Source organism: Tetranychus urticae, chromosome 3 (assembly GCF_039701765.1).
Source record: "Tetranychus urticae isolate SD_2017Ah chromosome 3, NJAU_TeUrti_SD_1.0, whole genome shotgun sequence".
In the NCBI taxonomy this organism is placed as follows: Eukaryota; Metazoa; Arthropoda; class Arachnida; order Trombidiformes; family Tetranychidae; genus Tetranychus; species Tetranychus urticae.
In genome coordinates, this window is record NC_142960.1 from 2,388,326 (window position 1) to 2,413,038 (window position 24,713).

The window sequence follows — 24,713 nt, forward strand, 5'->3', positions numbered from 1 at the left end:
TTCTATTTTATATTGGACAATTAGTTGGGAAGATTGATTAACTGAAATTGTTAAACATTTTTTAAGATTGACTTTCATTGTGAGTAAGATTTACTTTGTTCAATTATTGCAAAGCTCATCACTATGATGAAATTTAAACAAGGAAACACCGAGTTATGTTAACAATCAAGGCTGACTCTGTCTTCACACTCATCTCAATCATTATCATCTTAATCATCATCTTAATCATTTGTCTTAATCGCCCTGCTAATGTCTAATTTGTCAAGAGTCTTCCTCTTAATATTTCCGTTTGAACCCAAGGAAAACATGAAAAGCGCAAATCAAACACTCAAAGGTAACCAACTTTTGCCCTTAGACTTTCAATTGACCATTGTTTTGTGGCCCCGTGTAGAGGCCTCTAAGGCGTCAACACAATTGAAGTGTTAATCAACTAAGCAAACAATTGATAAATTGTCTCAAATTAATCATTAAGCTTACACAAGTAGGCTGAACAAAAGGCAAGAAAAAAAGCAAAGACAAACTGGAATAGGGAAAAATCCTTTCATTACTTTGTTATCATTTCAACAATTGAGAAGCTTCATTTTTGGCATTTTCACCTAAATCTACAAAGTACTTTCTACGTTCAGAAGTACTCATCAATTTCATCAATTAAAGTGCACACTTTAACAATCAATTTTAATTCATGCTCATGGGTCTTCCGTTTTCTGACGAAAGCAAAAATACATAAAAAAGCAACAAACGTTCAAATTATAGTGCAATTCACATGTAATAATAGAGTCAGTCGAGAATAGCAAATTAACCAAGTAATCGTCATCAATGTACTTCTGATCATTTGAATGAAAAACCGTTGAAATGAACATTGTTTCAATGTTGAAAAGCTATAATCAGATTATTATGAAAGGCTAAGAATATCATTTTTAACATTCTTAGTGCTTGCAATTTGATGGTAAATTTTCATCACTTTTTTTTACAACTCAACTCGGAGTTGCCAGCGGCAATAAGAAAGTCCCTACAAATAACAATCATGCTTTATCAACCTCACATCGACATAATCATTAACATTTATCTTTTACTTCTTCTGTCAATTTACGTCAAATTTTAGGAAATTGTTGTTTATTCATGTCTAGTGTGGACAAAATTAATTGGAATGTCTGAAGCAATCATTTCCTTTAATAACTGTGTTAACTTGCACAATTAATCTTTTTTTCTCATTTTATTCCATTCTGTATTAGATTATTTCAATCCATTGATCTGATTTCATTAAACTTCATCTTTGACTCTATTTTTGTGTGTTAACCAAACACAATGATTTCATCTCCAACCTACACCTTTTTTAAATTGTTTATGGTTGCATTGGAAAGCTCGTGGAATTGATTTATTTCATTAACTTGGTTTGACTTTTCATCTCTTTTTTAATCAAACTGTCAAATTTAAATCGATTTTCATTTCATGAATTCCAGATTCTTCTAGTTGTAAGCCATTTCAATAATCAAACATGAGTTTGTGTCTTTGCGTAAAAGCACACTTGATGACTTTAATCATTCAATTGGATTAAATTGGATTGGATAATATGAGAATTACGTTTTTCTGTTGCTGTTACCTTGTTTCTTAGGATAACCGCAACATTTTTTTTCCTGCAAAATAAGCAGCAAATTAATTGTAACAAGTTGTTACAATAATAACAAAATAATTGGAGTCAACGTTGAGTTGTAAGAAATTTTTATATGATTTAGAATAAGATGAGATTAAAAAAGACAAAGTACATTTAACCTGAGGCTTTTTTAAATTTTATCAAACTGGGGCTAACGTTTGAATGATTGAATGTGTTCTTGGCTGACTTGATTGTGAGGTTCAACTGTAACAGCCGCAACAATCATGGTTAATCACCATCATTACAATAGCCAGAGAGGCGAACAAAAAGGAATAATATGATAACACGTAAATTTGGCCTCTGGTGGATCTTGAAGGTTGATCTTAAGACAATAGTGATTTTATACTTTCAACTTTATTTAAAAACTCGTTCTTCAATTCCTTGTTCTGTAAAAAAAAGTAAGATATAAATACAATTAAATGAACGAATCATAATTTAAGCTAAATAAAACTAACCTTGAATTTTATACAAAATTTGCCCATCTTCTCAGGTTCTTCGGAAAAGTCGACACCAGCCCAGGTCAAGGCCGCTTCCGAATTTTCTAAAGGTTCAAGCTTCATTGATGGAATAATTCGTTGATTACAGGCGATTTTTAGTACTTTATCTCTTCTTAAGAGCATTCGATAAGTGTCTATAATTGAAGGAAAAGAAAATTATTAATAGAAAAGTTAACGTAGTCACAAAATGTACAGGATATCTAACATGCTTTTGTAAATTAATATGTTAGATAAATATTATGAAACTTACTATTCGTTGGATGCTTAAGTAATTTGAATTCTCCAACACCTCTTTCTTTCCATTCTTTTTCTTTATCACTAAACAGGAAAACTTTAGCTCTTGATACAAACATAGGTTCTTCTTCTTCTTCACCGGTTTTTACTTCCACAATATCAGGCATTTGAATAGTTGGAAGTTTGAATACAGCGTTTTCCGAGCCGCCAGCTAATGAAATAAATAAAAAAGTGATGATAAATTTCAATTCAAATAACAAAATCAGAGTGACATACCATCTTCACCGCCTTCAATCTCATTTTCATTAGTTTCAGTTCTTTGGAATACAGGTTGTGGCTTCATCACCATTTCCCATTCACTGCTAGTTGACTCCCAAGTGCTCTTAGCAGTTTTATTTTCATCAATGGCTTGTTGGAAAAGATCTAAAAAAATTGAATGTAAATAAACTATTTTGCTAAATGAAATACTATTTCAACTTACTCGTGTTAGAGTCTTGGGAATAAGTTGAACCAAATAAGCTTGGCTTTGAAGGCTGATCGTTTTTTGAAGCCGGTTCTGGCTCTGGCTTTGCTTTACTTGATTCAGCTGGTTCAGAAGAATGCTCTTCAGAAGATAATAGTGACTTGATATTTTCAAATTTACCCAGGAAATCGTTCTTCAATTCCTTATTCTGTAAAAAAGTAAGATATTTATACAATTTAATAAATATTTGAATCATTATTTAAACTAAATAAAACTAACCTTGAATTTTATAGCAAATTTGCCCATTTTCTCGGGTTCTTCGGAAAAGTCGACACCAGCCCAGGTTAAGGCCGATTCCGAATTGTCTAAAGGTTCAAGCTTCATTGATGGAGTAATTCGTTGATTACAGGCGATTTTTAGTACTTTATCTCTTCTCAAGAGCATTCGATAAGTGTCTGTGATAAAAAAAGTAAAGAAGTTAATCGAGGTCACAAAATGCATAAATTCATTGCATAAAACGTATGGATTTTATACATTGATATGTTACATAAAATTATAAAACTTACTATTCGTTGGATGCTTAAGTAATTTGAACTCTCCAACACCTCTTTCTTTCCATTCTTTTTCTTTATCACTAAACAGGAAAACTTTAGCTCTTGATACAAACATAGGTTCTTCTTCTTCTTCACCGGTTTTTACTTCCACGATATCAGGCATTTGAATAGTTGGAAGTTTGAATACAGCGTTTTCTGAGCCACCAGCTAATATTGAAATAAATAAATGAAATTAAAAATCTCAATCAAAATAATAAAATTTGAGCAACTAACCATCTTCACCAGTTGCAAAGTTGTCCTCTTCGTCGCCACCTTTATTTGGTTTAGAGAATAATGGAACTGGCGCGGTTATACTACTCCAGCTTGCTTTTCCTGTATCCCAATTCGTTTGTGCTGTTCCAAAAGTTGACATAGCAGCGGCAAAAAGATCTGGAAAGAAATGCAAAAACTGTTTTTATCACTGTTCAGTATAAAAATTTTATTAAATTTACTTGATCCTTCCTGATTAGAAGCTGGTTCAGCCTTTGGTTCGGTTTTCACGCTAGTTTTATCTAATGATGCATCTTCATCACATCCACGACATCCAGGACAAGGTTTAGCATTCATATAATCATAAAAGTTGATTGGTAACTGATACTTTTTAGCTTTTTCTGCTTCATCAGATTTTGGTTCTTTAACATAAACAATCTCTAAGTCAGTTAACTCATCGTTTTGTGCTGCTGTACTAGATTTCGAGGGGTTACTAGAAATGGCATCAGGATTGAAGCCTCCGAAAGAGAAAGACGGAAATTCCTTCGTATTACCGAAAACTTTCACGTTACTCTGAGCGTCTTTAGCAGGTTCTGCTTTAATGTTACCAAATATCGAAGGCTTATTTGCTGATTGCCTGTTAGCTTCATTTTCATTGGTAGTATTGCCAAAGGGAGAGACATTGAATAGAGAAGTATTGATACCCGACGAAAATTGGGGGAAACTAGATGATCCAGCACTAAATGAGAAATCGGATCGATTAGAACTAATGCTGGAATTGATAGAACTATCAGTAGCACTGAGAATAGACTGATTGACAGACACATCAGCACTGGGGTATTCAGTTTTCGTGTCAGAACTTTTCACTGGTAAACTAAAAGAAAATGGCTGATCTTTTGGCTTGCTTTCAGGCTGAGGTATACCAAAATTGAAAAGGGATGGTTTAACTGGTGATGAACAACCGGGTTGATAAGTTTCACAACAAGGGCACTTTTTAACGCTCATAGCATGACGCATATAACAGCCAGAGCATTCCCAACGTTCTCCAGGGTTACTTTTCCACATATCAGCAATTGGATCGGCTGCAGGTTTAACGGGTGAGCTTTGACCAGGTTGAGATGGTTGAGCACTTTGAGGAATTGACTGTGAGGAAATTGGTGGAAAAGCTCCAAAAGTAGGAGTAACGTTGGACCCGAAAGAAGGGAAAGGAGTACTAAATAGACTCGTATTTTGTGTAGATGGATTAGCTGGTAGAGTTTGTTCAGCAGCAGGAGGAGAGATAGGGATATAGGGATTGGGAAAGGAAGGATTCACAGGAGTTGGCCATGAAATACCAGATGATGGTGACTGACCGAGTCTAGAAAATACTCCAGATTTTGGATTAAAAACCGGTTCAACTTTCGCAGATTGATCTGATGGAACTGTTGAGTATTGATTTTTAGGGAAATTTTCTCGAGTTGGTTGATTGTATGAGGAATAGTCAGGTTGATTAGAAATAGATTTTTCTTCATCATCATTATCATTGTCAGCAACAGCGCCATCACCTTGAGTTTCAGCACCATAAGATTCAGTTAACTCATAGACGGCATCCTCTAAATTAACTTGAGATTTCATCACTTTGTCCATCATCTCAGTATGCTTGATGACAGTTTCCTAAAGTTCACGATAAAAAAGAATAGGCATTAAGTAAATTACTCTAGAGTGGCATATTGTAAATTAAAATTACCTTAATAATAGTTAAATCTTTCGATAAATTATCAGGACCAGACAGGTTAAACTTTTCGAAATTTTTCTAAATTATAAACAAGAAGACATTAGGCAAACGTAATTAGCTATAGAAAGAATAAACACTACCTGTAGTCCTTTGATAAGCGCAACAACTTCTTCGTTAGACTTTGCGACCTGGTCTTGCAGCTTCACAACACTCTCAACAATACCTTCTTGGGCTTGAGATAAGACTATCAATTCTTTTTCTATTTTCTCAAAATTAACCTTAGCAGTCTGCTGAAACAATAAAAGAGGATATTAATAATAAGAATATATGCATCATTAAAAAATTGGATTCATTATTCAAATTTTGTACTTACGAAAGGAGACAGTGCCTTAGGTGAAATAAATCGACTAGATCTAGGGGTAGAGTTTAAGTCGTCACCTAAACAGAAAATAATTGTTAGTTAATTTTTACGTAAAACGTGTTTAAAAATAGTGCAGATAAACACTACATTCACTAATATTCATTTAAAGTAAACGGAAGTGTTAGTCACATGGCACTTGATGACAATATTGATTATATTAAATTATAATAAAACTCACTTCTTCCAGTCAAACTAAGATCGGCCAAATTTTTTAATGAGGCTGGTGTTGTGGGTTCGTTGATTGAGTTATTAAGAATATCAAGGGTAATGTTACCGGGAGATGAGCATGGTGAGCAAATTTTCGTTTTATCGAGGAAACTACTGTCTTTCTTGGCCATTTGCAATTTTTCTGTCCACAGTTTTACTTTATCAGGCTCTAAATTAGTATAGGGAATCAGGTCCATGATTTTGTCAAATAAATCAGATTGTGATTGATCAAGTTCCAGACTCTTCATGAAAGATTGCACAGCAGCATCTCTCTCATTCAATGCTTCCTGAATTTTTCCTTGCAGCTTGTAAGCAGCAGGACAATCATTTTTAACACTCATAAATTCACTAAGATACCTGGTAAGGAGAGAAAAAGAAACGAGATAGATAAATAAATAAGATAATTTTGAACGGTACACTTTTCAAAAGATTGGCTCAAAGCAAAACTCCCGCCATAATAACAATGAATTTACCTTAACGCTTTGGAGTACTCTTTGTTCAAATAGTATAGTTTAGCAAAATTTTTAGCTCGCAATTTACGCTGTTTGAAAGAAAAAATAAAACAAAACAATTAGAAAAACATAATTTAGAAAGGACAAGAAGCAAGTTGGGTAAAAGGGCAAGGATAGTCAATGGCAGTTAAGACGTTTTCAACTTACTTCAAAATCACTTTTGAGCCGGGCTCTGTAATTGAGAACATGGTTATCCAAATCAAGTTTCTTGGCGAAATTGGCCATTATTTAATTGAAAATGAGTTGATAAACTTGCCAAACGTGATCAACAGTAACAAAATTAGTTAATCAGTTGAATCAACAAGCAGGACAATGACTCATTAAGACAAAAATCACACACAATGGGAATAAAGGTGCTTTGATTAGACGACTTTTTTGGTTAAGCCAGTAACTGTGGTTAGTTTCCCCTGTTACAGTAACCGGTTACTATGAGGTAACAATCGTTTTCACCGCCAAATTCAAAAAAATACCAAAAAGGGCAATTTCCTACATCTTCAGAGTCACCTATCGGAAGGTTGTTGAGAATTCAATTCAGTTTCTTTGTTTTTGAATTTCCCTTAAACAGATTGAGCCATGGAAAGTAATAGATAAGAGTAATATCTCTATCTAAATTTCATGTTACTCAAAGCCTATTCAATTATCCTGATTTATCATCACCTAAGTCTACCTTTTTAATAAGCCTAATGACGGGCAAATTTAGATTAACAGTATGGGACCCAATACTTATTACTTCCCAAATTTTAACCATCCAAGCTTTATTTTATACTTCCCTTGCCATCCTGATCTATGTTGTCGACTGTATTTACGTTGAATCACCCTCATTAACTCACATATTTACTTATCAAATAATGACGATTAAATCTGGTCATAATATACTCATCATATTAAGTTATCTCATTAACGCTGTTTGTGGGTAAGTCGCTTATTTTTTGTGTTTTTTCAAAATCTGTTTTTTTTTGTTTTCAACATGTTCAATTTTGCCTGCAATGATGAAATCCTTTGGTAGATGAATTTTTATCAATTCATGTGATTGTGCTTTTTCAAGGTATCTGAACAGGCTCTAACTGAACATTAAAATGGTGAACATTAACAGAACCACGTGAACACTAACACTTCGCACCTTTGCTTTTTCCTCTTTTTCAGATCTTTCTACTTATGGTATTTTGTTGGCAGAGCCAAGCCATGTCTAGACTATTCAGCGACGTGCTATGTTGTACATTTAATTGTTTCTTGGGTTTATAATGGATATTTTCCAAATACATGGTCTTGGTGGATATTAAATGTCATTAGTGCATCATTAATGTGTATTTTTGGTGAATACTTATGCATGCAAACAGAAATCAAAGCAATTCCTCTGCTCTCCTCTGGAGCTGATGTATAAATACCTCTTGTTTTTCATTTTTTTTCATTCTCCAGATAGATTTATTTCTTATTTACTTTTTTGTTTATTTATTAATTTATTTATGAAATCTCAAATCAACTTATTTATAGCGCGAAAGCTTACAAATCTCATGAAAATTAAGATCAAATATCAATAAAATGAAAACATTTTTGATTGATGAAAATTATTTTTTAAAGAGGAAATTTATTTACACCTTAAAAGCTTAGAAAACCGTTTAATTGTTTATCAATAACCACAACAGTCTTTACCTTGATCGAGAAGAACTATAGAGGTTTCACGTAATTTGTGCAACAAAGCTTTGATTTGATCTCGGTCAAATTCCTTATAAAGTTGGTATATTTCGGAAGAGATCACATCAGCAATTTGAAGACATTCCTGTAATCGATTTGATGAATGAAGAACTGTATATAATAAGAAAGTTAATTGAGGAATTTTAGATTTACGAAGGCTAAACATTTGTTCTTTTCGGAAGTCATCTTCTTCTGGATCTGCTTTAGTGTCTACCATCCAACCACCGTCAGCAAAACAGAGAACATTGTAAATTTTCTCAGCCGACAATCTAGCTTGTAAGCCTAAAATTGATTTCCATTGCTCAACTTCATGTTCATATTGTTTGAGAGAGTGTTGATATGCGACTTTATCTGTAAATCTGTTGGATGTCGGTGGATTAGGTTCTTCAGGTTTACTATTTGTAAAGTAAGTTAACCATTCATCGAATGCTTCAATAGCATGTGAGTATGCTAAATGACAAAGATGTTCACGAATGGCATTATTAAGTCGAGGCGGAGGTTTTTTCTTTTGTCCCGCTTTCTTTCTCCACATTTTGAGAGATCCATCAATAAGATTACCGGGAAGTTTTTTCAGAGTCTTTTTGGATGAATCTGTTTTACCTGCAAGAGAAAATTGACGAAGAAGTGCATTTGATTGAAGTAATAATTCAATATAATTGACATCATCGATGGAAAGCCAATCAAGTGCGTCAATTTTTATATTGTCATCCTCTGATTCAGCAGCGACATTTGAAGGCAAGGTAGATAAATCTCCTTTCTTTATCATATCATGTTGATCAACTCTAATTGTTTCTACAACTGTTTTCGTAATACTTTGGATATCCAATGATGCTTCTTTAGCTGCTTTCAAAGCTAATTGTCGTTCTTTTCTATCAGTGATACATTCAAGAAGTTTGGAATAAGTTGTGACTTGACATGCTGGTGGAAGGTGAGATACATATGGAGCTACTAACTCGATCTCTTTCCAATCAATCAAGTATTTAATATATTCTTCAAGAACAGAAATGGCAAAACCTCGTCTAGAGTCGGTATCGATTAATTTTAACTCGGTGAGAAACAGAACAACATGAGCAAAGAATCGGCAAATTTGGGGTCTTATTTCATTCTCAATTGAATTGTTTCGAATCCAATCAATCATAAACTCCAAAGCCCCTTCAATATCCTCTAAGATAATCATTTTCTGCAATGCTTGGTGGCACTTTTCTTCCATAGAAATATTTTCATTTTTAAAGCAAGCATCAGCTTCACGGAAAATATCGACAAAACTTTTTAAATTACTCCAGTATTCATCGGGCAAATCAACTGAACTTCTCCTAAAATTTTCAATAGGACCTGATCCGCGGGCAGTGACAATATTTGGCAAATAGGTATGACGAAGTTCTTGTTCAATGAGACAGTCGAGAGAGGCTCTAATAAGTAACCAAAGTCTATCAGACCATCGAGTAAGAAGTGATAAAGCTGGCTTTAAATTACCACAAAGAGCACCAATAACTGCTGATTCATATACTGATTGATTGGTGTTATCCATTTGAGAGTATTTGAAGCAAGTATATTTCCAAAGATCACGACAAGCATTACCTTGCACAACTAGCATACCTTCATCTTCAGTTAGCCCTTCCTTGAAGTTGAGATCATCAAATAAAATCCAACCATCTAAAACAGCAGCTAACCAATGATGACCAAGTTTTTCTGCTATTTCTTTGGCAAAATCCAATCTTCCAGCTCTAAGATAACGAAGAATATGCTTGAATAACCTATTTTCATCTTCTTTATCAAGATCATGCAGCGGACGGTTACTTCTGATTGGAGCATCAGGATCCATTTCTAGACAATGTTGACTGTCAGTAATAGTCAACTGCCGATTTTTTATACTATGCAATGTATTCTCCCAGCTATGAGGTCCTTCGGAATAGAATTCCATTTTATCACAGTACTTTTCGGAATCCATGTCTTCTTGTTCATTTCGTTCTAGCCAATCAATTACAAGTTGCATGGTTCTAGCATTGATGTCACGTTCAAAGAAAGCATCAATTACTTCTTGGTCACTCATTTTTTTATTAGCTGCATCAACCATCATATCTTCAGCGTCGGACATTTCTAGTTGAGAGTTTTCTATAAAATAAAATGAAATGCATTATTAAGTGAGTAGAAATCAAAGGAAAAAAAGAGAGTTGAATATTTACCAGCACTTTTAACTCGATCTTCAAAGAGACCTCTTATGATTCTCCATGAGTTGCGTTCGGATCGTAAAAGGGTTTCCATTCTGGGTGGTAAAGTGGTCACATCTTTAGGATCCATGGGTTGACCCGTTTTAAGTGACATAAGAACTGAGAGATGATCACAACACTGTTTTTCATATTCTTCAGCAAGTGTGAATAGATCCAAATCTTCATCGAGTCGTTTCTTGGATTCTAGAAACGATTTAAATAAAGTGTAACATGGAAATACTTGTTCCCTAATTTCTGGCGTATCTTCTTGAGGCAAAAGAAATGGAGAAGTTGGTGCTAAAGGAAAAAGGAATGGAAAGAATGCATTAGTTATCAATAGGCTTTATAAAAAAATTAGGCAAAGGAAAAACTCAATTCAAGTTTACTTACATAAAATCTGGCGAAAAGATGATGAAAAGGTAATATTACTGAGGTCAGCTTGTCGACTAGTTGACAGAAGATTGGCATAACGACTCCGAGAAGATCTAACGGCAGGAGATTGAGCAACCATGGAGTTGTAATGACTTGAATTTAAAGAAAAGTTCATTCTACTTGTATCCATGATGAAAGGTTATAAAAATGATCAAACTATTAATAATTAATGTCAAGAAGAAGAGATAAATTGAACAATTAAATTTTACCCGCTTTCATTAAACAAAATGTGTCTCCCAGGCTTGAAACAGATGACAATACTATCGATACAAACCATCGATACTAACAACCGCCATTTACAAAATAGTTAACAGATTCATTTAAGATTATCATTTATCATTATAATTTAGATTAGTCTTAATTTTCCAATCAAACCCAACAAATGTTTGATTTAGGAAATGTAATTTTACCAGGAAATTACATTAATAAAATAGTAAATTGACTAATTTTAAAAGAGCACAAAATTAATTGCATCCTTTCAATGTTTTGAATGTTGTTGAACTATTAAGAGGCACGGGTTTCCCAATACATTTGTTTAATCGAGTGAATAAATTTAAATGAAAAATCAAATTAATTGTTCATCTTACCTTTGATTATGTTGGAACAGAAACAAATTAAAATGAAAAGCACAAAGTAAACAAGAGAAGAAGAAAGAACCAAAATTAAAAGCAAACTTTAAACAATGGTTAACACATCATCCTTAACCCATGTAAACCTGGAAAACAAGGAGCAACTCTAGTTGAAAATAAAAGCCCAACTGGAAAGGTAACAATTATTATTGTGTTAGACATTAATTTAATCTAGTAAAATACAATATTAACTTAAGCTGTGTTTGGTTAAATCATTATTAAAATGGTTTTCACTAAAGTCAACAAGACAACAAATTGAAAGGAGCGAGTAAAAACAATGTTTAAGCCTCAATACATCAATGATCAAAGCTACAGCAGAGGTAAAAAAAGGTTGTTTCATTTTCAGATGAAAATGAAAAGGTAGGAAAATTGCCGATTCCAACAAAATTAACTATTTACCTTTAACTACAAAAAGACCATAACAATTGAAAAAACTCAACCAATGGAAAATATTCTATTGATTTAGTCAAATGTTGAGTGAACCCAAAAAACCAGAGCAATACAGTTAAACCTAACAATAAAGCAAGTGAAGATCAATTATGCCTCGACATTTCCAAGAGATTCACTCTTTTCGGACACAAATCTTTCCATCTGATGAACAGTAATTATCCAATAAGAATCTTTTATAATACAAATTTATTAAATTTAAATCAATACAAATGATTGGAAAACAGTGAAAATAATTTTACAAATAAAAGCTAAACCACAATCCAGTCGACATCTCTTATCCTCTGTGTGGTAAATAATCGCGAGTGTGTTTGGTATTTATTGTTACATTGCGAGAACAACATGAACCATAATATTGTCTGATATTGAAATTGACTAAAGTTTTGACCCATTCATCGCCTTCGAAAGAATACCTTCTCTCTGGAAGAGCAGCTTTGATTTTTGCCTGTAAACCAGAGTTTAAAATCATTTCTCTCCTCTTATTGAGCAAACCTCTTGTATCCTTATGTGGACACCAGAAGTGTCTACACTCGGTTGGATGGAAATGTCTCGAAGAAATCAAATCAACAGAAATAGAGAAAAGATCATCGCGTTCATCGTTCATAAACATTCTCGTACGAATAGCAAAGCAATCGCCTTCTTTAAAGTTAGTCATGAGAGTTTCATTTGTAACGGGACTTGTATCATATCTGTTGAATCACAGTAAATGTATTAGTTCAATGAATTTCAACAATCATCATCTTACCTGTATTCATAATCCGTATTCTCTAACCAGAAAGGGAAATCCTCTTTGTGAATGTAACTGTTGAATATGTGTTTACTGGGTATTCCAGTGAACTCTGCCAGCTATAATTGTTTCAATTAGCAAATAATATCAAATGAAAATTGAGATGTTTAGAGTGAAAATCTAATGGTCTTACCTTTCGAAACAAAAGTTGTTGTTTATATTCACAGCTATCATCTGTCCAGTCAATGACAATGTCATGATAGTCTTCATCACCCAATTTCACTTTTATAGTTGTTTCGGTCGAGTCATTGTCTTCACTCATTTCAAACAGAAATTATCAAAGATGAATGATTTTTGTAAATGTAAACACATATGTATAAGGTCTTTGTTTGGGTTACAGTAAAGCTACAAAATGGTCAAAGCAAATGTTAACTCAAAAACCAGCTTTGACCTGCCCTGTTGCTCCATTTAAAGGTTTCCCTCAAAACCGCCTAAAACAAATTTCCAAATACAAAATGGTTAACAACTGTAAATCGAATCAAACTCCTAAAATAATATCAAGCTAAATGACTAACAATCAACAAATAACAATAAAGATTTTCTTACAATAAAAATATTAGAAAACACTTTTGTCTAAAAAATAAACTTTGGCTTATTTGCAAGTAAAATCATTCATCTCCGGTTATTTTGGTTTGGCTGGTTTAAACATCTGTTTTGACCAGAAAACCCAATTTTGAAGGTTCGATTTTCTGTAAAAATATTCTGCAAGATTTCGAATTTCAAGATTTTAAGGCCAATATTTCGTCTAGTCACTTGAACATAAGCGATGAAAAGTCCAGAGACTCGGAAAATGGTTCGAAACTCTAAAGCTATTCACTGTTGAGTTTTCATCTCATCAAGTTTCATTGAAAACTAAAATTGATTTTTGTATGAAATTTCAATTGGAAAACATTTTCTTGGTTAAATAGGTTTCAAGCAAAGGCGATTGAGACGGACATTTACAGTCACCTAAGATTCAATTCTTTTATTTAGATGACGATTAAAGTGAAAAATAAAAGCCAAAATTGTGTCCGAAATTTGTAAATAAAATAACCAAAAGAAGCCAAATATAGAAGTTATTGAAAATTTGTGCAAGAAAAGTGTTTGAAATCCATTTGGATAATAGAATGTGAAAGAAGGAATTAGATGAAACTATCATTTATTCAAGAGATGTTATCGCTCTTTTAGCAACTTAACAGTTTATCAATTTGAGGAAAAATTTTATTCCTAAGATAATCTTTTCCTTATCCCATGCTATTCACCAACAGAATTCAATTGTTTTTTCCTCTTCTCCTCTCTTCCTTTTCATTTAAAGCTTGGTAAAGCAAATTCATTGTAAATCTCATCTCAACTTTAGAATTGTTTTTCACCAGTAAAAAAGGTGATTTTCAATGAAAAAAAATGTTATCCTTAACCATTACCAATTCATACATATAAAGTAATTTCCAGGAAAGAGATAACTTTCAATGAAACCTTAAACTCTGATGACCATTTTTATCTTCATTTTTGGGCAACTCTTTTCCATCCAATATTGGGACAAAGGTTGATATAATGTTGGCTCTGGGAGGTGAAAGGGATTTCATTGTGATAAGCAAAATATAAATTATCAGCCAAATAGCAGTTTAACTTTTACTAAGCTTTCAATGGAATAAACAATAAAAGGTAAAAATCATTTCTTTTTTTCTCTCATTTTTTTACATTTTCCAACCTTTAATCATGGTAATCTTATTGTCAGGCAACATTTTAAATTCTTGCATTTTCTTGTCAAATGTATAATGATAATGATATTGTTATTGTTATCCAGCGGGAAATAACAGACATTTAACTTGCTTTTTATAAACAGTCAAAGAAGAAAACATTTATTTCGATATAAACACAGCTTTAAACATGTTAGCGAATAATTTTCAAGCTTGATTGTTTAGAATAATCATGATGGCTTTACGACACTAAATTTGAGTTTCAGGCCAAGTTCAATATTCACAATTTATCATTGTAATCTTGGTAAACTTGAGAATAGATTTTATGATAAAAGATAATAATATGTCTTGTTTAATGGTTTCATGTTTTCCTTTCCATTCGTTGATTGTTGTGACAAATTGTAATTGGAATCATTTCTGGGCATAAAATGGTTTGATTGATTGTAAATATTTCTTTAAATGAATTTCAAAAAGTCGAGAAAATGCAATATTTATTCTGCTCAAATTAGTTCGAGTTGTTTCAATAATGATCAGTAGCCGATCAAGGTAAACGAAAGATATCAGCCACGAAACATAAACTATCAAAATCTCAAATCATTATGTTTCAAGCTTATTCCTGATATAAATCGCATATACTTTCGAGTCTTCAGATCTTTGCAAAATGATTTAAAGAGAGATTTATTTTGCGAAATTGTATCGAAATTGACCGAAGTTGTGAATTTCTTTTCGTCGAGTCCATTTGCTGGTTTAGGTTCGAATTAGCAGAAGACAAGAGTAACCTCCAAAGTGTGATCTTATCTTTCAATGCATTCACTATTCCTTCAAATGAATATAAACTTTTCTGAAAGGTCAAATAATTATTCCTGTTTCAATACAAGATTAGTATTGTGGAGAAAACTTTTCTTGACAAAAATTGAATGATTGATTCAATAAATTTCGGTTACCATTGAATAAAAAAAATGAATTGCTTGTCTCGAAAAGTGGTAAAAAAATTTGATTACAGACAGATCGTGAAATCCAGGATTACAAATCGATAATAATTTGGGCTGACCTTCCATGTTTTCATGAATTTCCATTTTAACGTTCCATTGACTAGCTACATTGTATTCATATTTGCTAGTTAAACAAAAAACAATTAATTGATTGACGAAACCCTGAAACCTAATTGAATCTGGGCATCTGGGAATGGAAAGCAGCTTTACGCCTTTTCTCGAACTGATTTCAACGAAGAGAAATCATTTTTAGTGAAAACATTGAAAGTTGCAATTGAAATGTTTCTACCACCAAGTCCGACTACATCCAAGAAAATAATTCTAGATGGATACATTTTACCCTCGAAATACCTTCTTGGACCAGTAACCAAAATCTTTCTCTTGTTTACCACTGCCCTTTGCCCTGCTTTCAAAATCGTCTATTTTTCTATTTTCTCTCTCCCATTTTGTGTTTTCACGACAAAGGTATCGACCTTTCAATGCGTTCATATCTCTTTAGCTGTAATCCTGTTGGCACTTAAAGTTTTGTTGGTTCTGTTTGGGTTTGATTTAAATCATTTTAAAAAATTCATTTCCACCATTGAATTGCTATCTATTGCACCTGATTATTCCGCTGTTAGAACAATAAAACGAAATCGTCTATCGAATCTAATCATTCTTGCTGTACCATTTATCGGTAACACAATTATTCGCATGCTTTACATGTTAACATACAACCTTGGCGTAGCTAAAGCCACTTTGCTTATCATTAATGAATTTTTCATCACAATTGGAACATTATTTCTTCTCAACATGATTTGCAACATTTGCATCTGTTTAAAGGCTGCTTTCAATCAGATAAACTCAGAAATCGCTGCTTTGAACGAAACATCTAAACAATTGGTCAGTTCATTCGATAAAATCAGACATTTGAGACAAAAGTACAGTTATGCAGTTCGATCGACCAAAAATGCTGAGCAATTGTTTCGCTGCTTCATAACTCTATTTTACATTGAATACTTTTCTTTTAACATATTGAATATAGTTAGATTATTTGGACCAATGACTAAAATTGAACCAATTTTCCTATTGGCCATACTTATCCAAACAATTCATTTGATGCTCTTGACTTATAACTTGGTCTCAGTGAATAACTTATCTCGTCAAGGACTGGAAGACTTGTGAAGGGTAGGAAAATTGGTCTCATTCAAACTGTTCAATGGATTGGTTTTCATTTCAATTCAGCTCTTAAAAGCTTTTCAATTATTCATTTCTTTCATTGTTTTAACTACTTTTCAAATTCATATTTAACTTAAATTTTTGTATTCTCATTGCTTTAGCAATTTCAATTCTTACATTTCAGTTCTGTGCTCTTTGTTTGTTTACTCAAGATAGATTTCATGTGTACTTCAGGTGAAGCTCTTAGGAGCTCTTAAGCCTCAAAATCTGACCACAATATGGTCGTAAATCTGGTCTAAACAAGACTAAAATTTAAGCTCAAAAATTGTGCATAAAAAGAAAGAGTTAACTTTTTCCCTTTCTTTTTCTTCATCTTATCTTAGCTTGTAGCTGCTAATCCCTTTGTACGTACAAAGGCTACGGTTACAAACAAGGGTGAAAAAGTTGTCTCAAGACAATATTGCTAAGGGTACAAGATACCTAAAAAAGTGGCGTCATAGCCTTTATCAGTATTAATTGTTATCTTGTCACCATCAACCCAAAGTCGACAAACAAAGACAGAGATTTTTAATTTCTTACTTAATTTCCCTCCAATTTGATTCCTTTTGTTTCCCCTTTAAGATAAATAGAGATATCTTTAGATATTTTGTTTAACTGTTAATTTGTTCTCAAACTGACAAGTTCACCTTCAACATTAAGCTTTTGTAAGCTATTCAAATTCATTAAAAAACGTTAAAATTAACCTTTGTTCTCAAGTAAATCAGTTCCTTTTCAATTTTAATAAAAACTTCAAGTTAAGTTAATACTCGAAACGAGTCTACAATTGTTTTACTTGTGATCTTAACACAATCTTATGTCTTCGCGACTCAAGGGTTCCAGCCCCGAATAATTGTGTTCATAGCTTCAGCTATCTTCTTCATCTCTCTGAGATCTAAAAGTCGTGTAAGTGTTAAACTAAACAGTGTTGACCGATCTGGATGAGAATCCACGATACGAACTAAAAACTTGTAGTGAAAGCAAGTTGTGCAGTCTTCGAAGTTAGGCCTCTTCTGAGATACATTTTCCTTTCACTTGGCGACCACGGCAGGATCTCCGTCCGTGTCCCAACCTGTTCTGTTTGTCATTTGCATGACCCATACCTTATGGTATTTCAATTTCCAGTTTCCCAATTACGATAAGTAACCTTTTAACCTTCAAAAACCCTTACGCTTTTTTAAGCTCATTCCTGTTGAACTCTTTCCTTATTCCTATTCATACCTTTGAGTATTTCATCGTTCAACTCTTCAAAGTTCACTGTTCACTTAAAACAAAGTCACGCCATCAGAGCATTTCCCGTTGAACTCTATTTCCTTATCACTCTGTGATTTACTATTGCCTTGTGCCCTTCGACTCAATTGAAGTCAATTCCGTTCAACTCTTAATTCAATTCAAAGAACAATTAATTCAACAAATTCAACAAAAATTTCAAATTCATCACTTTATCCGGTGTTCCTGACAATTCCAAAGTCATTCCTCAATTCAATTTCAATTTCAAAATTCAATTCCAAATTCAAATTTCAATTCAAATTCAATTCAAATTAAAATTAAACTCAAAAACATTCAAGTTAACCCATTTTAAACAATTTTAAATTCATCATCACTTGTGTGATCTTCAACAACTTTAACTCCATCACTTCTGTGATCCTTTCATCACTCATCTTCAAAGCTAAAGCTTTCTTCCGATTTTAATCTTCACCAATTATCAACAATGCAACTTCGTTCTGGTCTTCATTTCAACGCTCCTGAAGGTGTTGTAGTAGTTCGGATGCTAACGCCAGACCAAGCAGTTAATCATCTCGCTGAATGGCAAGTTCATATCCCTGCTGCTCCTTTCGCTCTCAAACGCTTCTACGAATGTCTTCGTACACACCTAATGATCTACGGTGATACCCTCGAAGATAACGAGATTGGTGAGTTACCAATTGATTCCGTATTGAATCTTGAGATTCCTGAATGGGTAATTGAAAGCCGCCAAAATGGTTTAACTGAACCCGAAATTCAAACAATTATTAGAACTCTTGGTAGAGACACTGAAACTATTTTTAGGTCAGCTCCTAATGAGATTTATGCTCTTCCAATTGCTCTTGGATCAATTCGACGATTCATCGCTGTTCTCAATCAACATGGTATTCAAATTCCGGTAGCTCCCCCTCCTCCACCTTCAATTGCTTCCTCTCCTCCTATCCCTCCTGTTAACATTCATAACCAAGGTATTGATACCCAATCTCTTGCTCAATCCTTATCCATCCTAAGACCTGACCCTCCAGTTGTTGAATTTGTAAAAGGTGAAGAGATGGTTGAATTTATTCATAAAACTAAGAATAAGTTAGCCCAAGAAAATGTTGATGATGCTACTCGTCTTCGATGTTTTCGCAAATCTTTAGCTCATGAAATTCTCGCTATTGCAGAGAATGAAGTTAGTGATGATATTACTGATTATCATACTTATGTTAATACGCTTTTAAACGCTATTAAAACTCCAGTACAACAATACTCAGCCGCTTTCCAATTAAAGCAATTAAAATATACCCTCTCTGAACACCCTTCTACATTTATTCAAAAACTTCGTAAAGCCTTCAGTAAAGCTGTTGGTGATTATTCCCCTGAAATATTCCTTCATGAGTTAATGTCTCATATCCCTCATTTCCTTACTTCAGAGATTTACACTCTTGGTTATAATGGCAACCTAGACCAAATTACCACTTATCTCATTCGTAAACATTTTGAATATCTCCAACAACAACAATCCAACAAATCCCGTTCCGATAAAAATGATAAATCCAATTTCCAACCTAAAGTTTCCACTGTTTCCCAAATGTTAAAGAAAACTGATTCCCGAAATCAAACAAAACCTTATCAATCCAAATCCCATAGTCATACTTCCCAGCATAACACTCATATTGTTTGCAACTATTGTAAGAAACCTGGACATACAATTAACCAATGTCGAACCAGACCACAAAATAATCGTCCATATAATTCAAACAGAAATTCAAATCCTTCCACTTCAAACCCAAATCCAAATACAAATCAAGCATCCTCTTCCTCTCAACCCCTTGCTATTACCAATTCTCCTGCTAATGCATCCAACTTAACAATTGGATCAAATCCTTTACCTCCTGAACCAACTCAAGATGGTTTAAGAAATCCTGGATTTTCATACGCTCTAACATCCACTCAAAGTCAAAACATTCCAATGTTAACTCATCTTGGTGAATCTCAACTCACCCATATGCCTACTGCTATTTTCAAACTTTGTCGTCCTGATAAGCAAATTGTCCGCGAAGGTAAAGTTTTACTGGATACAGGATCCGCTGTTTCTGCTCTCGATACTTCAGTTGCTGAAGAATTAGGCGCTCACATCATCCCGTATACCCGATCGCTTAAAGGTATTGCTGCTCAAACCTACGTTCCATCGCATGGTATTGCGTATGCAGTTGTCAAGCATCCTAAAATGGCAGATTCCCGAGTCTTCCGACTTCAAATAGTTAACAACTTTGAGCCTAAATGTTTAATTGGTAACGCATTTTTGCATTTGTATTACATGCAACTCAAGTCCGATGGTAACGATTATATCACAACTTGCTCGGAATATCTTGATTCCATTCCGCTTGATCCGACTTTTTATTTCCGCTTCTGCACTCCTGAAGAAACTCAGCAAATCTTTGATTCAACAATGCATCCTACTGGTAATGATTCAGATTCATACATTCTCGATACTCGAGCAAAACGTCCAACTAATCCTGTTTCAATTCCAATTGGTAATTCAACTGCTGTAATTGCTAAATGTGATCTTCATTCTCCACAGGAAATTATTGAACTACAAAGAAACGAACGTCCTTTTAAAACTAAAATTTACGATAAAATAGATGAAAACCTTCCTGATCACCTTAAACACCAATTAGCCGATTTAATAGACTCATTTCAAGACACTTTCGCCAAATCAAAAAATGATTTAGGTCTTGTCCCTTCCTCTGTATGCCCTATCTCTATCGATCTTGATGGTCAAGTTCCTGAAACACTTCCCTACAATTGTCCTATTCATCGACGTAATGAATTCAAGAAAATCATTGATGAAATGATCGCCAATGATATTATTGAAGAAAGCAATGCACCTGGTGGTTCTCCCGCTATCCTCGTCCCTAAACCTGATAAAAGTTTTCGAATGGTCATCGACTACCGTAAACTTAATCGATTGACCCGAGTTCCAAGACATCCAATGCCTCGCATTGATGATTGCCTCGAAGTCGTTCGAAATGGCAAATATTTCAATATCTTTGATCTCGCTCAAGGATATCATCAGATTGAACTTCCTCCTGAGGAACGAATCAAAACTGTTTTTGTCACTCCTGATGGCAAATATCACTATAAAAGATTGCCAATGGGTTTAGCCTCAGCTCCTTTCATCTTTCAAAAGTTGATGAACAAAGTTCTTGAAGGACTTATTTATCAAAAATGCATTGGTTACTTCGACGATGTTCCAGTCGTTGGTAAAGATTTTCAAGATCTATTGTCTAACACTGAAATGGTACTTCAACGCCTACGAGATTACAATTTAAAAGTAAAACTTGAAAAGTGTCAACTTGGTTACACTGAAATTTTACTTCTTGGTCATCTCGTTTCAGGACAAGGAATCCGTCCAGACCCCAAAAAGGTCGAAGCTCTCAAAAACCTTCCTTACCCTCGCAATGTCCGCGAACTTCAATCCATACTTGGCTGTTATAATTACTTCTCCCGTTATATCCCTAATTACTCTACTCTTGCTGCTCCACTTTATCGTTTAATTTCAAAGGAAAAAAGATTTCGTATTATGCCAGAAGACAAGAAAGCCCTTGATACACTCAAAAGTTCCCTCATTTCAACTACTTTATTGGTTCATTATGATCCCAAACTTCGAAGGAAAATTGCTGCTGATGCTTCCGATCATGCAGTTGGTGGTATCTTACAACAAGAAGATCCAAATTCATCATCTTACAATCCTAATACCCCAATCGAAGAAGTTAAAGATTGGCTTCCACTTTCATTTTATTCTCAAAAACTCCAAAAACATCAAAAACATTATTCAGTTTCAGAGAAAGAACTTCTCGCTATATTCGTTGGAATCAACAAGTTTAATCATTTTCTAGAAGGAGAACAATTCCTGATAGAAACAGATCATCACGCACTGTGTCAACTTACCAAAGTTAATTTCAAGAACTCTCGTCTACAAAGATGGTCAATTATGCTCTCAACTTACGACTTTAAAGTTGTTTATAAACAAGGATCAACACATCCCCCTGATTGTTTCTCAAGATATCAATCAGCCTGGTCTCATAGAAAAATCATAGATCCCGAAGAAGAATTCCTTGACAGAATTTACCTAATTGATTATCTCTTTGATCCTCTTGAAAATCGTTTATACGATATTGGTGTAAATCAAATCTGTGCTCCTGAATCTAATCACTTGAATGATTTTTCCCTTCCTCCATCTCTGTGCTATTCGACTTCAACTGAAGTTGATCAAATCAAAAACTCTGTGAAACCCTCAAAATCTGAATTCTCAATTTGGAAAGAAAAAGTTAGAGAGATCCAAGCCAATAACCCCAACATCCAAAACATCATCAAGCTTTATAAAGCTAATGACTCTGTAACGCTTAAACGTTATATTATAAAAGATGGTTTACTGTACCGAAAAGATGTTAACACTCCTTTTGGTTCAAGACTGGTTATTGACTCGAAACTCCTAAAAGATCTCTTTTCCTACGAGCACGAATCTCCTCTTGGTGGACATTTCGGTCCCGAAAAGACATACTTTCAAATCGCTCGACGATTTTGGTGTCAGTATCTTTATGATCTCGTCAAACAATTGTGTGATAGCTGTACAATTTGTCAAATTTCCAAACCCACTAATGTTATCTACGTAGACCCCTCAACTAAACCTATCCCCAATGAAATCTTTGAAAGATTAGAATTAGATGTTCAAGGTCCCATCGTAGTAAATCAGGTAAAAAAGTACATCATTGTTTTAGTAGACATCCTATCCCGCTATGTATTTGCAAAGCTTACTACTAATCAAACTGCTCAAACCGTTATTTCCCTATTAACTTCACTGTTTCAAACTTTTGGATTCCCGAAAGTTATACAAACAGATCAAGGTACAAACTTCACTTCTGAAGCTGTACATCAGTTTTTAAAGGAAAATGGCATAAAGCATGAAAAATCTAATCCATACCATCCTCAGTCCCAAGGTATTGTGGAACGATGTAATCGAACCATAGCTGAAAGACTAAGATCGTATGTTTTGCAAAATGGTACTAAAAATCTGAAGAATGCATTAGAAGCTTCTGTTTTCGCTATTAACACTTCGATTCATAAAATTACTCGATTTTCCCCATACTTTTTAGTATTTGGTAGACACCCTAGAAAGCCTATTGATAATTTGCTCGAAATCCCTGATACATTCTCATTTGATGTAAATCAAGCCAGAAAACTTGCTTATGCTCGTCTACACTCACAACAGATCTATCAAATTAATAGGACTAAAGCCCTCCATCAATCTTCTCCTTATCGAGAAGGTGATTTCGTTTTTGTTAAAAATGAATCTTTAGATCCCTCAATTAGTAAGAAACTTCGTGAGAAATACCATGGTCCATACTTGGTTTGTGGTATTCAGAAAGGCTCATTACTTTTATTAGAACTCGAAGACTTAGGTCTTTTCAGTTGTAATGTAAGTAATACAAAACTCTATCGAGGAGAGTTATCAGAAAAAATGAAAAAGCTAAAAAATCAGTATTTTAACCCAGAGACATACTTAGAAAATGAAAATTTTGATATTCCAGATTCCCCTCCATTCATTGATTCAGCCAGTAACAATGATCACTTAAGTGATATCACAGATTTACCCTCAACAGATTCAGTAAATGATTTAAATGATCAAACTAATTCAGTTTCAAATGAAACTTCAAATGAACAAACTTCAGATTTAAACGAATCCATTGATTTCCCTATTCCCTCTGATTCCTCAACTAATAACCAAACTAATTCAGTTCCTTCTCCGCCATTAATCATAACCAAAAAGCCTTCCAATTTAAACCAATTCCTAAAAATTAACTTTGAAAATCCCTTAAATAACCATTCCTTTAAGAATATAATCAATACTGATAACAATGATGGCTTTAACCATATTCAAAATTCAATTCAAAATGAATTGCAAAAAGAGAATCAAAATTTGAGTCAAAATGAATTAACAAATTCAGCTCAAAATCAAGTTCAAACTAATGCTATTCCTGAAGGAATCTTAGATCAAACCCTTAACAATCTAAATTCAACATCTTCATTGATTCCTCAAAATTCTGAGTATATTCAAAATCACTTTGATGATATAATTAAGAAAAAGCCAAGAAAGAAATATGTTACCGCTGATCGTGCTATTTCTCAGCAGAATCCTAATTTAGTTAAAGAAAAAAGATTAACCAGAAATCAAGCCAAATTAGCTCAAAATTTAACTTCTAACACTTTTGTGCTTTTCTATTGTTATCTTAGTGAAGATTTACCAGAGATAAGAAAAATTGAAAACAACAGATTGTCAACGCTTGTTAAAGCTTATGCTTTCTCGACCAATAGCGTTAAGTCTAATCCACAAGGGGAAAGCAAAATTAAGAGTGAAAGTGTGAGTGAGTCTAACCCCTTTTCTCACTCATTAGAGACAAAGGAAAAATTTTCCCTCCAAAACCGTTGGTTAACAATTAACCGCAAAGCGCTAATTGCTCCCTCGCTTCACTTACTTCTCTCACCACTTAACCCCAGACACTTCACATTGTCCTTTCTTGTGGAACAGTTTCTTAAATTGTCTTCAAATTTTCTTAACTCTCAAGAGTTCTCTAATTATCATTTCTTTGATTTTCAATTTCATTTCAATTTCAATTTTCAATTCAATTTCAATTTTCTTCAAATTTCCAATTATTCAAAGTTTCTATCTAACTCTTTAGAGTTTTCAGTTTATTCATTTGATTCTTTAAATCTTGTGATTTTTCCGAGTTTCCCTCAAATTTTCAACCTTCTGAATTCAATTCCCTCAGTTTTAACTTCTAAGTCCCTTACATTCTTGTCACTTCTACGCTTAATTATGCCAAACGTTCAACCCAATAAGCAAATTGTTAAAAATCGTATTTTA

The 24,713-nt window shown here is 33.7% G+C and overlaps 4 protein-coding genes across 5 annotated transcripts; 1 reads left to right on the forward strand and 3 right to left on the reverse strand.

The window, feature by feature from the left end:
* Positions 1-1,702: 1,702 nt before the first annotated feature.
* On the reverse strand, positions 1,703-6,883 carry Nup358 (nucleoporin 358). Of its 2 annotated transcripts, none has more exons than XM_015933507.3 (15): positions 6,650-6,883; positions 6,464-6,531; positions 5,962-6,347; positions 5,736-5,800; positions 5,503-5,649; positions 5,375-5,440; positions 3,891-5,301; positions 3,673-3,828; positions 3,412-3,606; positions 3,125-3,300; positions 2,864-3,053; positions 2,659-2,805; positions 2,399-2,593; positions 2,107-2,282; positions 1,703-2,037 (listed from the first exon to the last, which is right to left on the reverse strand). In XM_015933507.3, the coding sequence occupies exons 1-15, from the start codon at positions 6,725-6,727 to the stop codon at positions 1,975-1,977; spliced, it is 3,519 nt and encodes a 1,172-aa protein (XP_015788993.2). In that variant the 5' UTR covers positions 6,728-6,883; the 3' UTR covers positions 1,703-1,974. The 2 variants fall into 2 exon arrangements, with proteins under 2 accessions (XP_015788993.2, XP_015788992.2); XM_015933506.3 differs by having other exon boundaries at positions 5,503-5,652.
* Positions 6,884-7,071: 188 nt separating this feature from the next.
* Sys1 (Sys1 golgi trafficking protein) lies at positions 7,072-8,067 on the forward strand. Its single transcript, XM_015933524.2, has 2 exons — positions 7,072-7,415; positions 7,646-8,067. The coding sequence occupies exons 1-2, from the start codon at positions 7,186-7,188 to the stop codon at positions 7,881-7,883; spliced, it is 468 nt and encodes a 155-aa protein (XP_015789010.1). The 5' UTR covers positions 7,072-7,185; the 3' UTR covers positions 7,884-8,067.
* Positions 8,068-11,053, reverse strand: Nup107 (nuclear pore complex protein Nup107). Its single transcript, XM_015933522.3, has 3 exons — positions 10,792-11,053; positions 10,378-10,698; positions 8,068-10,306 (listed from the first exon to the last, which is right to left on the reverse strand). Exons 1-3 carry the CDS (start codon positions 10,961-10,963, stop codon positions 8,130-8,132), a joined length of 2,670 nt encoding a protein of 889 aa, XP_015789008.1. The 5' UTR covers positions 10,964-11,053; the 3' UTR covers positions 8,068-8,129.
* Positions 11,054-12,081: 1,028 nt separating this feature from the next.
* Positions 12,082-13,226, reverse strand: LOC107365944 (uncharacterized). Its single transcript, XM_015933523.3, has 3 exons — positions 12,830-13,226; positions 12,655-12,755; positions 12,082-12,598 (listed from the first exon to the last, which is right to left on the reverse strand). Exons 1-3 carry the CDS (start codon positions 12,956-12,958, stop codon positions 12,187-12,189), a joined length of 642 nt encoding a protein of 213 aa, XP_015789009.1. The 5' UTR covers positions 12,959-13,226; the 3' UTR covers positions 12,082-12,186.
* Positions 13,227-24,713: the final 11,487 nt, after the last annotated feature.